The 13,105-nt window shown below is 36.4% G+C and overlaps 2 protein-coding genes across 2 annotated transcripts in view; one reads left to right on the plus strand and one right to left on the minus strand.

Moving 5' to 3' along the window:
• LOC102808132 (caspase-8-like) overlaps window positions 1-6,443 on the minus strand; it is a 50,597-nt gene extending 44,154 nt beyond the window's left edge. Inside the window, exon 1 of the mRNA XM_085495659.1 lies at window positions 6,276-6,443. The gene's annotated coding sequence lies outside the window, so the exon portion shown is untranslated. The remainder of the gene's footprint in view (window positions 1-6,275) is intronic.
• Window positions 6,444-6,479: 36 nt separating this feature from the next.
• LOC146729490 (NADH dehydrogenase [ubiquinone] 1 beta subcomplex subunit 3-like) lies at window positions 6,480-12,806 on the plus strand. The gene is made up of 2 exons (XM_085495611.1): window positions 6,480-6,674; window positions 12,297-12,806. Exons 1-2 carry the CDS (start codon window positions 6,556-6,558, stop codon window positions 12,454-12,456), a joined length of 279 nt encoding a protein of 92 aa, XP_085351737.1. The 5' UTR covers window positions 6,480-6,555; the 3' UTR covers window positions 12,457-12,806.
• The last annotated feature ends 299 nt before the right edge of the window (window positions 12,807-13,105 follow it).

Raw genomic sequence — 13,105 nt, forward strand, 5'->3', positions numbered from 1 at the left:
CCATTTTAATAGAAGCAGCATCCTATCTGTTGTATTGTACCATTTTAATAGAAGCAGCATCCTATCTGTTGCATTGTACCATTTTAATAGAAGCAGCATCCTATCTGTTGTATTGTACCATTTTAATAGAAGCAGCATCCTATCTGTTGTATTGTACCATTTTAATAGAAGCAGCATCCTATCTGTTGCATTGTACCATTTTAATAGAAGCAGCATCCTATCTGTTGTATTGTACCATTTTAATAGAAGCAGCATCCTATCTGTTGTATTGTACCATTTTAATAGAAGCAGCATCCTATCTGTTGTATTGTACCATTTTAATAGAAGCAGCATCCTATCTGTTGTATTGTACCATTTTAATAGAAGCAGCATCCTATCTGTTGCATTGTACCATTTTAATAGAAGCAGCATCCTATCTGTTGCATTGTACCATTTTAATAGAAGCTGCATCCTATCTGTTGCATTGTACCATTTTAATAGAAGCTGCATCCTATCTGTTGCATTGTACTATTTTAAAAGAAGCAGCATCCTATCTGTTGCATTGTACCATTTTAATAGAAGCAGCATCCTATCTGTTGTATTGTACCATTTTAATAGAAGCAGCATCCTATCTGTTGTATTGTACCATTTTAATAGAAGCTGCATCCTATCTGTTGCATTGTACCATTTTAATAGAAGCAGCATCCTATCTGTTGTATTGTACCATTTTAATAGAAGCAGCATCCTATCTGTTGTATTGTACCATTTTAATAGAAGCAGCATCCTATCTGTTGCATTGTACCATTTTAATAGAAGCAGCATCCTATCTGTTGTATTGTACCATTTTAATAGAAGCAGCATCCTATCTGTTGTATTGTACCATTTTAATAGAAGCAGCATCCTATCTGTTGTATTGTACCATTTTAATAGAAGCAGCATCCTATCTGTTGTATTGTACCATTTTAATAGAAGCAGCATCCTATCTGTTGCATTGTACCATTTTAATAGAAGCAGCATCCTATCTGTTGCATTGTACCATTTTAATAGAAGCTGCATCCTATCTGTTGCATTGTACCATTTTAATAGAAGCTGCATCCTATCTGTTGCATTGTACTATTTTAAAAGAAGCAGCATCCTATCTGTTGCATTGTACCATTTTAATAGAAGCAGCATCCTATCTGTTGTATTGTACCATTTTAATAGAAGCAGCATCCTATCTGTTGTATTGTACCATTTTAATAGAAGCTGCATCCTATCTGTTGCATTGTACCATTTTAATAGAAGCAGCATCCTATCTGTTGCATTGTACCATTTTAATAGAAGCCGCGGTTTCTAATACAGATTTCACAGTACTTGGATATGCACAGCTATTTTTGCCAAGTTTGTATTTCACATTTTTGAAAGATTGGAAAGTTAACAAATCAATACGACTTAAATTTTATCTTATATCTTGAAGTTTGAAGCATCTATTATATAAGTATAGGCATCTATTTTTAATATGAGGTTTGTATGTTCAACTATAGACAGGTACTTTCCATATGTGTAATCTTTTTACAACATTCTGTATGTGCACAATTTGTTTTTATGATTGACCCATTTATAATCATAGATTTTTAGTTTACTATTAATTTCAAACCTATTATTTTAGTTTCTCAGCAGTTATGTTAATAATTTTAGTGAGACTGTTTCAACCCAGTTTGTGATCCATCTCGATGCTAAGTTTGTATGCTACATGGACCAATAGATTTTCTTTGTTGTTTCTGATTTAAGCCAGTAGTTTATTGTGATCCATCTCGATGCTAAGTTTGTATGCTACATGGACCAATAGATTTTCTTTGTTGTTTCTGATTTAAGCCAGTAGTTTATTGTGATCCATCTCGATGCCAAGTTTGTATGCTACATGGACCAATAGATTTTCTTTGTTGTTTCTGATTTTAAGCCAGTAGTTTATCATATGTTTTGTACTTGATAGTATAAGGGGCTGTCTGCCTAATTTCAACAGTCATTATTAAATTACTAGCTTCATAATTTACATGTAAAATGTATTTGAAAAACTTGATGGGAAGCTTCTCCATTGTGGTTGTGAATATATCATTCGATTGTTGAAAAAAATCATCAGTCTAAACTTCATTACTGGAATATAGAATTGGTTTAACCATGCTATCAACTAGTTTGAGATGGATTAGCGCACCACGCATAGGGTCTCATATGAACATAGATGGCGACTTAATTTGATATAAATTGACTTTAATTTTAAGGTGATTGGAAGGTATTGAAGGAGTCACGATTATTAATTGACATCCAAACTAATCTGTTGAAATACTAATCACAAATTAAAAACCTTCAACAGCCAATCATAAGACAGGTTACGAACCACGACTCGGGTAGCCTCGCTCAACTGGTTCGTAACCAGTCTTGTCTGTCACGCCTTCAACTTAGCCTTGCTTCCGGGGAAACCGTTAATTATTCATAAACGGAGTAAATTTTTGTGGTTTTCTTGATGTATTCTGCAGATATCGGTTAAAATATAGGTAAGGCTTTGGCGAAATTTGAAAGAGCAACTAATATTCTTCAACCTGGTATTTTTTATAGATTTTATTTTTCATTCTGTTCGTCTGTTTTTCCCAATTTAAAAAATATGAGCTTCATCCCTTGTCTATTTCTTACACTAGATACCAACGGGTAACCCCCCCCCCCCTCTCCATTATGCGTACAGTTGATCATAGTTCTTGGGCTCCCTGTGCAAAAAACTCAAATTCATTGTTGGTTCTATCTGTGCAAATTATATTGAAAGAAGAGAATCCACAAGAAAAAGATGTTTTATCTTTATCAAATTCTAAAGTTATTTATAAAACATTAACAGAAAACTATATGTGTATATGTGTGTATATTAGGCGACATGAATGCTAGAACAGCTGAACTAAGTGACATTCTAGAGAACAATATAAATACAGCTGACATTGAAGTGCCATATACACAACTAAATGACAATAGAAGATATTCAATGGACAGTATAAATAATAGTTTTGGAAAACTTTTATGTAATCTGTGTATAACTACCGACATGGTAATAGCAAATGGGCGAATAATGGGTGATCTTTCAGGAAAAATTACTTGTTTCCAGTACAGTGGTGTTAGTCAAGTTGACTACTGCATAGTACAGAAAACATTTTTGTCACATATGAAGTATTTTAAAGTTAATGAATTAAGTCACATATCAGACCATTGTTCTCTGTCATTAGCTATTAATGCAAATTATACAGTTAACAAGAGCAATGACATCCCATTAATTCCATTCAAAAAGTATGTTTGGGATGCCTCATCTAAATCAAATTTCATCACTCAACTGCAATCAACAGAAACTATGAATGAAATGAATCACTTTCTAACAAAAAAGTTTGATTTAGATGAAAGCAATATTGTTAGTCCTTTATTAGCTTTTAATGAGATCATTTATAATGCAGCTGACAAATCTTTGAAATTTATTAGAATTAAGTGAAAAAGAAGCAATAGGAATAATAAGAGAAGGGTTAAACAAAAATGGTTTGACAATGATTTTGAGATTGTACGTAAAAAACTTAAAGATATTTCAAGGCAAGTGGACAAATTCCCATTTGACCCACACCTTAGAATGAAAAGAATGGGGCTGAATAAGCAATACAAGAAACTCATAAAAAATAGAAAAAATCAGTTTAAAGAAAAATTGCTTCAAAAGTTAGTTGACATGGAAACTTATAATCCTTCAGGTTTTTGGGACATCATAAAAGAAATTAATGATTTCACCAACCCTGGCAACAAAAAACAAGCCCCTTCAATTTCACCAACAGAGTGGACAAATCATTTTTCATCCTTATATAATGTCAGTAATGGACAGTCAAGGTCAGATATTGAGTTAAAAGTAAATAGCTATATACAAAACACTGATTTGACTTCCACAGATAACCCAATGCTAGATAAAGAAATTAGTAAAGAAGAAGTTATTCATGTTATCAAAAAGACAAAAGTGGGGAAAATATCTGGTCCTGACTATTATTAATGAGATGTTTAAGAGTTGTACTCCCACATTATTATTATGCGTGTTAAAACTTTTCAACCAAATATTGTCAAGTGGAAGCTACCCTACTAAGTGGAACACAAGCTATCTAGTACCCATCCATAAAGCAGGGGACATTTCAGATGTAAATAATTATAGGGGCATTGCCCTCTCAAACTGTATTTCAAAAATATTTTATTCGATCATGAACAACAGGTTAAAAAGTTTTCTTGAAAGTACGAAATTCTTTCAAAATAATCAGTTTGGATTTCGTGAAAATCATCGTACAACAGATAACATTTTCATTCTAAAATCACTGATCAATAAGTATATAAATCAGGCAAGTAAATCTTCATATTTATTTATTTGCTTGTTTTATTGACCTGCGTAAAGCATTCGATAGTGTTTGGAGAAATTGTCTGTTATATAAGTTATTCAAAGCTGGTGTAACAGGAAAGTGTTTCCATTTGATTAAGACTATGTATTTAGACACCAGGCCGCACTGATTCCTTTTTATCTAGTAGTGAAGTAAAACAAGGGTGTAATTTGAGTCCCCTTCTATTCAATGTCTTCATTAATGACTTATCAGATAGTGTTAATTCAAACCTGTTAAGTCTAGGGAACTCAGATTTAAACAGTCTGCTTTTTGCTGATGACATAGTATTGTTATCAGATTCAAGCAAAGGGCTTCAAAATAACCTAGACAAACTCAGTACGTATTGTGAGATGTGGAAATTAAATGTAAATATTAATAAGACAAAAATAATTATTTTTAATAAAAGGGGGAGAACTCTTGACAATGGTTTCTATTTTGGTGATCAGGAAATTCAAATAGTACCTTCATATACTTATCTGGGAATTACATTTCAAAGCAGTGGAAATTTCACAATAGCGATAGACTGCTTAGCTAAAAAATCATTACGTGCATTGGGTGCATTTAGACAAACTTTAAATTTAGGGAATCTCACTGTTTTCCCCCAAAATGCCATACATCTTTTTAAAAGTACAGTGTTACCAATTATCATGTATGGGTCAGAAGTATGGGGTGCTTTCACTTTTAAACTGTACAAAACAAAACAAAATAGTATTATTACTAATGAAGCATTCATTGAAAAATTGTTTAGTGACAAAACCCAATTTGAACAGCTTCACATCAAATTCTGTAAGCAGGTCTTGGGTGTACATAAGAAAGAAAGCAATAATGCTGTCAGAGCAGAGTTGGGATGCTACCCTATTATTATTGAACTCTGCACACATATGCTGAAATTCTGTGCGAATCCCTCTTGATTCTGGCTGCTGGCCATTTTCGTTCATGAAATCGTCGGATATCATCAGAAAACGCGGGATTTGTGCAGTTTTGAATAAAACCAAGTTAGCGATTATGAACAATGGTTATTAATGTAACACCTGATCCCCTCTAAAATTTTTGTTTCGCATTTTAAGGTAAGAAATCGACATTTGAAACCGACAGGGTGTCGATTTACTAGGTGCTGTGTTTCACAACTTGTTTATTTATATACGTATAGCGGATGATTTTTTTTGAAAATTAGTTTTTATTGATTTTCAGCCCACAAGTGACTGTGATTTGTAAACATTGAATGATTGCTAAATGAGATTTAAGATGAATTACACTTTTTACTACTTTGCCCTAAATATCATTTAGACCGACAAAAAATGTTGACAGATATTGAATTCCAAGGGAAAATCACCAATTTATTCCAGGAACTTATATATCTATTTAAAAATAGAAATGAGGAAATGATCAAAAGCATTGTAAGTTTTGTATTATTGTAAACAGGCGCTTCAAAACACGAAATTGCAATTTTTTTCTTCTGATGTTACTTGTACATATACTTTTTGTTACCTATATATATTTATTGCTAACAATTGATAGAAATGTTATTTTTCTAAAGATGCAATAAAATGTTACTATTACAATTAGAGGACGCATTGGAATGTGGAAAATCGATGATTATCAACACAAATGTCGCACATGCGCGGCGCGACGACCACCGCCCTCAAATGGGGATATTATTATGGAAGGGCATAATTAATAACATTTAGGGGGGCTGGAGTGTTAAGATTAGTGTTCAGGTTAGTGGGGTGCTTAAGGAACTCTTTCCATATTTTAAAATAAAAACGAGTAAATTGGCGCCCTGAATATATTTTTAACAGTCAAAATGTCGTTGCCAAAGGGACAGGAAGTTAATTAAAGTTTTAAAACACGCAGCCCCAAAATGACATGTTTATAATGTTTACATACCTTAAAAACGCAAATTATTTGTGTCATTCGGGTATCTAAAACGCTGCCCTTATTTGGAAATCCCTAATAGTGACGAAGTAAGCCATGAATCTTCCGAAATAGCAGAATGTCGTATTAGGTTTTTTCCCCAAATATCTGCAAGGGTATTCCCCGCGACAGCGCCATCTTTGATTTGCTCTCGAAATCGTATATCGCCCTCTTGCTAACCTCTCTCCCACTTACTAGTCGCCATTACGTGCACGTCTGCTGGTCAATTTGACTGAAGTGATTTTGGAAGATTATGGGGAAAATACCATACGAAATTCCTGATTGGAGGAAATGGAAAGTAGAAGATGTACCTGATTTAGTAAAGGTCCAGAAAATGCTTGCAGAAAAGGGACTAAAAGACCCCTGGTTGAGGTAAAAACGAGCAGCAGAAATGCCGGCGATATTGTAACAATATTAGTATTTTTATGTAAAGTTTTCCATGGGGTAAACGTGTGTGTGATCGATCACGTAAAAATAGTAATTTGTACACGGTGACACTGATAGATTATTTCACTGGCATTGTGTTTATATTTCTCTCGCCATTGAAAAATTGCAAAAGGTACAAACAAAAATGTACAATGAAACCTAGAGCTTCAGAACTATGGGACTAGAGTTGGGTTAGCTGCAGTTCTGTAGCTCTCGATTTTGCTGGTGTCCGTTTTTGGCGTTTTCTGTTGCATCGGTAGTCTGATTCAGTCGTCTACTGGTAATTGCCAAACCCTAGTTGTCAAATGTGTTTAGATAACGATAGATCATATACAGAAGAGCGTAGACAGCCAATTTTGCTATTAAGTGTCAATAACCTGGCCGACACGGATTTGTGTCGTCCGGTATGGTAACTGACTACGTCTCGTACTGTAGCTCTAGGGTTTGGCAATTACCAATAGACGACCGAATCAGACAACCGATGCAACAGAAAACGCCAAAAAGCGGACACCAGTGAAATCCAGAGCTACAGAACTGCAGCTAGAGTTGGGTTAGCTTTACTAGGGATCAGTCACAGGGGCCTGACGATCAAAGTACATTGCATGGCATAGAAAAAAAAAATAGAATAATACTTACAGCTTAGTGATCCATTTTTAATGAAAATGTTGCTTACAAATCATAAAAAAATAGCCACTGATCTAATCTTTAAATGTTATTAGCACGGGCTGAGAGGTCAAATTCCTTAGCTCGTGCTAAAAAAACGTGCGTGAATGCTTTGCACGGGCTAAGGAATGCTAAGTACAGGTTAAATCTGATCCGAATTTAAGACGCGGTCTAGACCCTTAGCACGGGCTAACGAAGTATGCGCGAACGCTTAGCCCAGGGCTAAGCTCCCTCTGCAGCAGCCTTTGGAAAATTGTCCCATGTTCGCATAACGACTCTATTCCACCAGTCATTACTCCGCGCTCGCTTCCACACTGATCGGATCGCTGTAGTAGAGAGTACATCAGCTCCAATTGTAGACAAAATAAATTTGGTTCGCTGTCTACGACATGCATTAATAAAACTCTGTATTCTGTTACGCCCGTTGTATACTGTTTCTGTGCATCCAAATAAGTTGGGTCAGTCTTCTCTCGCGTTTCTGTGCATGTCGCTTAAAAATTAGAACGAAACATGCCAGCAGCAGAAATAGAACCTTGCGCGTGTCATCCATTTTTCGTTTGTAAATAGTGGCTTACCAAAGATCACCGACTAATGACACCCCTTAGCCCGTGCTAACGACTGGCCCCTCCCTGTGCGTGGACACAATTGGATCGAGCCGAAATTCAAATATGCTAGATAAGCCTAAATCAGCTTAAATCTTAGCCCGTACTTCGTGTAACGTGAACACAACTATTATCAATCTGATATGCAGTATTTGTGGTGTTCATTAATTAATTAATGGTAATTAACACAGAAGAATGAAGCTTTTGTGTTGCATTCAAAAGTTGAAAGCTTATAAACATGACACAGTACTGTACGGCCAACCAAGACTGCTTGTTGTAGTGGCTACAAATGAACTCCTAGGCTAATATAATGAAACACTAATGTACGACTCCACAGTCTGTTCGTTTATTAGCCCAGAAATACATGTAGTTACTCACCCACTCAGCTTACATCTAGGTCAGTTACATAAATGTGTTTCTCTCATCCTTGATTCTGTTATATTCCATATGAAGAACAATTAACTACAATAAAGAAAATAAATAAGTATTGTCCGTAGTCGGTTTACAAAATATGCCACAGTTATGTAGCTAAGACAATGCCAGTTTAGTACAAAATATGCCACAGTTATCTGTAGTAATTACATTTAATGATATGAATACAACTGTAGAAATTACACTCTGTATATGAAAACAAGTGTGGTTAGTTTACAACTAGCATACAGACAAAGAAATGTGTGGATTTACAGGAATAAACTTGCAGCCAAAACAATGGGTCACATGACCAAAAGTGGTATGAAGTCGTATAGCCTTGTCACTTATATGGTTTCTGTGACAAAATGCATTACATATCAGTACTTGTAATTTATACTTAAAAATGGAAATTTGTATTATGTGTTAGAAACTGTCATTTGCCACAAAAACATTTTTAGCTCCGTTGTCGACTTTGTCGAGCGGAGCTTATCATATGAGTGATTGTCCGTCGTCCGTGTCAATGTTTTATATTTTTGACTTCTTCTTGAAAACTACAAGCCTGAATGCTTTGATAATTGGTGTATATGTGCCTTGGGTAGACCTCTCTCAGATTTGTTCATTTTGTAATGTTATCTTTAATTCTCTAATTTTGGTGAATATTTTTGTCATTTTTGGTAAAAAGTGATATTTTCGACTTCTTGTTAAAAACCGCAAGTCCTATTACTTTGATATTACATATATAGGTACTACATGTGGACCTCTCTCAGATTTGTTCATTTTGTAATGATATCTACAATTCTCTAATTTTGGTGAATATTTTTGTCATTTTTGGTAAAAACTGATATTTTTGACTTCTTGTTAAAAATCGCAAGTCCAATTGCTTTGATATTACATATAATAGGTACTACATGTGGACCACTCTCAAATTTGTTCATTTGTATGATGATATCTTCAATTCTCCAATTTTGATGAATATTTTTGTCATTTTTGGTGACAAGTGATATTTTTGAATTCTTGTTGAAAACAGCCCATTGCAAAGTCCCATTGCATTGATACTATGCATATTGTTCATTTTCTAATGATATCTTCTGTTCTTTTATTGAAATGTGCATTGCTAACAGCGGAGCTATCTCAGCCGAGAGGCTGCTTGTTAAAAAAAGCACCAATGCATTTTACATTATCACGTATACTGAATAACATGCTAACAAACCTGTGTATAGCGACTATATAAGACAGGTGGTCTTTATACACAGGTTGTCACTTACACAGAAGGGTGGTCACATAAGACAGATGGTCTTTATACACAGGTTGTCACTTACACAGAAGGGTGGTCACATAAGACAGATGGTCTTTATACACAGGTTGTCACTTACACAGAAGGGTGGTCACATAAGACAGGTGGTCTTTATACACAGGTTGTCACTTACACAGAAGGGTGGTCACATAAGACAGATGGTCTTTATACACAGGTTGTCACTTACACAGAAGGGTGGTCACATAAGACAGATGGTCTTTATACACAGGTTGTCACTTACACAGAAGGGTGGTCACATAAGACAGGTGGTCTTTATACACAGGTTGTCACTTACACAGAAGGGTGGTCACATAAGTCACGTGGTCTTTATACACAGGTTGTCACTTACACGGAAGGGTGGTCACATAAGACAGGTGGTCTGTATACACAAGTTGTCACTTACATAGAAGGGTGGTCACATAAGACAAAGACAGGTGGTCTTTATACACAGGTTGTCACTTACACAGAAGGGTGGTCACATAAGACAGGTGGTCTTTATACACCGGTTGTCACTTACACAGAAGGGTGGTCACATAAGACAGGTGGTATTTATACACGGGTTGTCACTTACACAGAAGGGTGGTCACAAGATATGTGGTCTTTATACACAGGTTGTCACTTACACAGGAGGGTGGTCACATAAGACATGTGGTCTTTATACACAGGTTGTCACTTACACAGAAGGGTGGTCACATAAGACAGGTGGTCTTTATACACAGGTTGTCACTTACACAGAAGGGTGATCACATAAGACAGGTGGTCTTTATACACAGGTTGTCACTTACACAGAAGGGTGGTCACAAGATATGTGGTCTTTATACACAGGTTGTCACTTACACAGAAGGGTGGGCACATAAGACAGGTGGTCTTTATACACAGGTTGTCACTTACACAGAAGGGTGGTCACGTCACATAAGACAGGTGGTCTTTATACACAGGTTGTCACTTACACAGAAGGGTGGTCACATAAGACAGGTGGTCTTTATACACAGGTTGTCATTTACACAGAAGGGTGGTCACATAAGACAGGTGGTCTGTATACACAAGTTGTCACTTACATAGAAGGGTGGTCACATAAGACAGATGGTCTTTATACACAGGTTGTCACTTACACAGAAGGGTGGTCACATAAGACATGTCGTCTTTATACACAGGTTGTCACACAGAAGGGTGGTCACATAAGACAGGTGGTCTTTATACACAGGTTGTCACTTACATAGAAGGGTGGTCACATAAGACAGGTGGTCTTTATACACAGGTTGTCACACAGAAGGGTGGTCACATAAGACAGGTGGTCTTTATACACAGGTTGTCACTTACACAGAAGGGTGGTCACATAAGACATGTCGTCTTTATACACAGGTTGTCACTTACACAGAAGGGTGGTCACATAAGACATGTCGTCTTTATACACAGGTTGTCACACAGAAGGGTGGTCACATAAGACAGGTGGTCTTTATACACAGGTTGTCACTTAGAAGGGTGGTCACATAAGACATGTCGTCTTTATACACAGGTTGTCACACAGAAGGGTGGTCACATAAGACAGGTGGTCTTTATACACAGGTTGTCACTTAGAAGGGTGGTCACATAAGACATGTCGTCTTTATACACAGGTTGTCACACAGAAGGGTGGTCACATAAGACAGGTGGTCTTTATACACAGGTTGTCACTTACACAGAAGGGTGGTCACATAAGACAGGTGGTCTTTATACACAGATTGTCACTTACATAGAAGGGTGGTCACATAAGACAGGTGGTCTTTATACACAGGTTGTCACTTACACAGGAGGGTGGTCACATAAGACAGGTGGTCTATACACAGGTTGTCACTTGCGCAGAAGGGTGGTTACATAAGACAGGTGGTCTTTATACACAGGTTGTCACTTACACAGAAGGGTGGTCACATAAAACAGGTGGTCTTTATATACAGGTTGTCACTTACACAGAAGGGTGGTCACATAAGACATGTGGTCTTTATAGTTATACACATGTTGTCACTTACACAGAAGGGTGGTCACATAAGACAGGTGGTCTTTATACACAGATTGTCACTTACATAGAAGGGTGGTCACATAAGACAGGTGGTCTTTATACACAGGTTGTCACTTACACAGGAGGGTGGTCACTTAAGACAGGTGGTCTTTTTACACAGGATGTCACTTACACAGAAGGGTGGTCACATAAGACAGGTGGTCTTTATACACAGGTTGTCACTTACACAGAAGGGTGGTCACATAAGATATGTGGTTTTTATACACAGGTTGTCACTTACACAGAAGGGTGGTCACATAAGATATGTGGTTTTTATACACAGGTTGTCACTTACACAGAAGGGTGGGCACATAAGACAGGTGGTCTTTATACACAGGTTGTCACTTACACAGAAGGGTGGTCACATAAGACAGGTGGTATTTATACATGGGTTGTCACTTACACAGAAGGGTGGTCACATGCTTTGTTAGTTCCTAACTAGATTACAGCATTTAATTACAGAAATGATTGCACACCATGACACAAGGTACCCCCAAACAATTCATCACAACCTTCACTCTGAATTATATCTGCTAATACAGATCTTTTTTTTTTCTTATCAGAAATGAAGTATGGAGGTATCAACCCCCAGTTAGAAAGATTGGCATGGCTAGAATTTTATTACGAGGATTCCAGTATGGAGCTGTGTTATTCGTTGGGGCTGTTGTTGCTGAGAAGTTTTGGTTGGACTACAAGCAAGAACAGAAGCAGAGTGGTCACTGAAGCAGAATTTTGATATTACCTAAGTAGTTTTGCTGCTGTATCCAAAAGGAAATTTAACAAATGAGACTTTAGTCCCAATATTGCATGAGTCCCTGTGATAAAGTCCTCAAATCAGTACCTGCTTGTAATCTGCTACCTTCTCTATTATTGTTTTAGATCAACCTGTTATGACTTGGCAGGGAAGGTAACATATTTAATTGGAGTGCATAACTTCACAGCACTGCTTTCTGAATTTAGTTGATTGCTAGTAAGCAATGAGACAACTTGTCTGAATGAAATATAGTAGTAGGTTTGTTCCATGTTCTGGATTGAAGTGATACCAAGTTTGTAAATAAATAAGTTGATAAGGATTATCGTTTTTGTTTTGTTTTTTAAAAAACTTTCCCTGACGAACCATTGCAGTGGAATATATACATAAATATAGTTATTTGCTAGAAAGGGTTCAGCAATTGAGATGAAAATAATAAAGAACCATCATATGGTATTTGCTCTATCAGTAGAACATGGCACTTATGTAAATGACAGAGCTGCGTCTGGTCAAAATAAATCTAATTTTAGGAACACAATGAAATCAAAATTTCATGTCTGCTCCTATCAGAGATGTGTTTATAATAGAGCCAAACGTAGGCTGCTGCTGATGGCTGTCTAG

The sequence above is a fragment of the Saccoglossus kowalevskii genome, chromosome 22 (assembly GCF_978046115.1).
Source record: "Saccoglossus kowalevskii chromosome 22, keSacKowa6.1, whole genome shotgun sequence".
Classification (NCBI taxonomy): domain Eukaryota; kingdom Metazoa; phylum Hemichordata; class Enteropneusta; family Harrimaniidae; genus Saccoglossus; species Saccoglossus kowalevskii.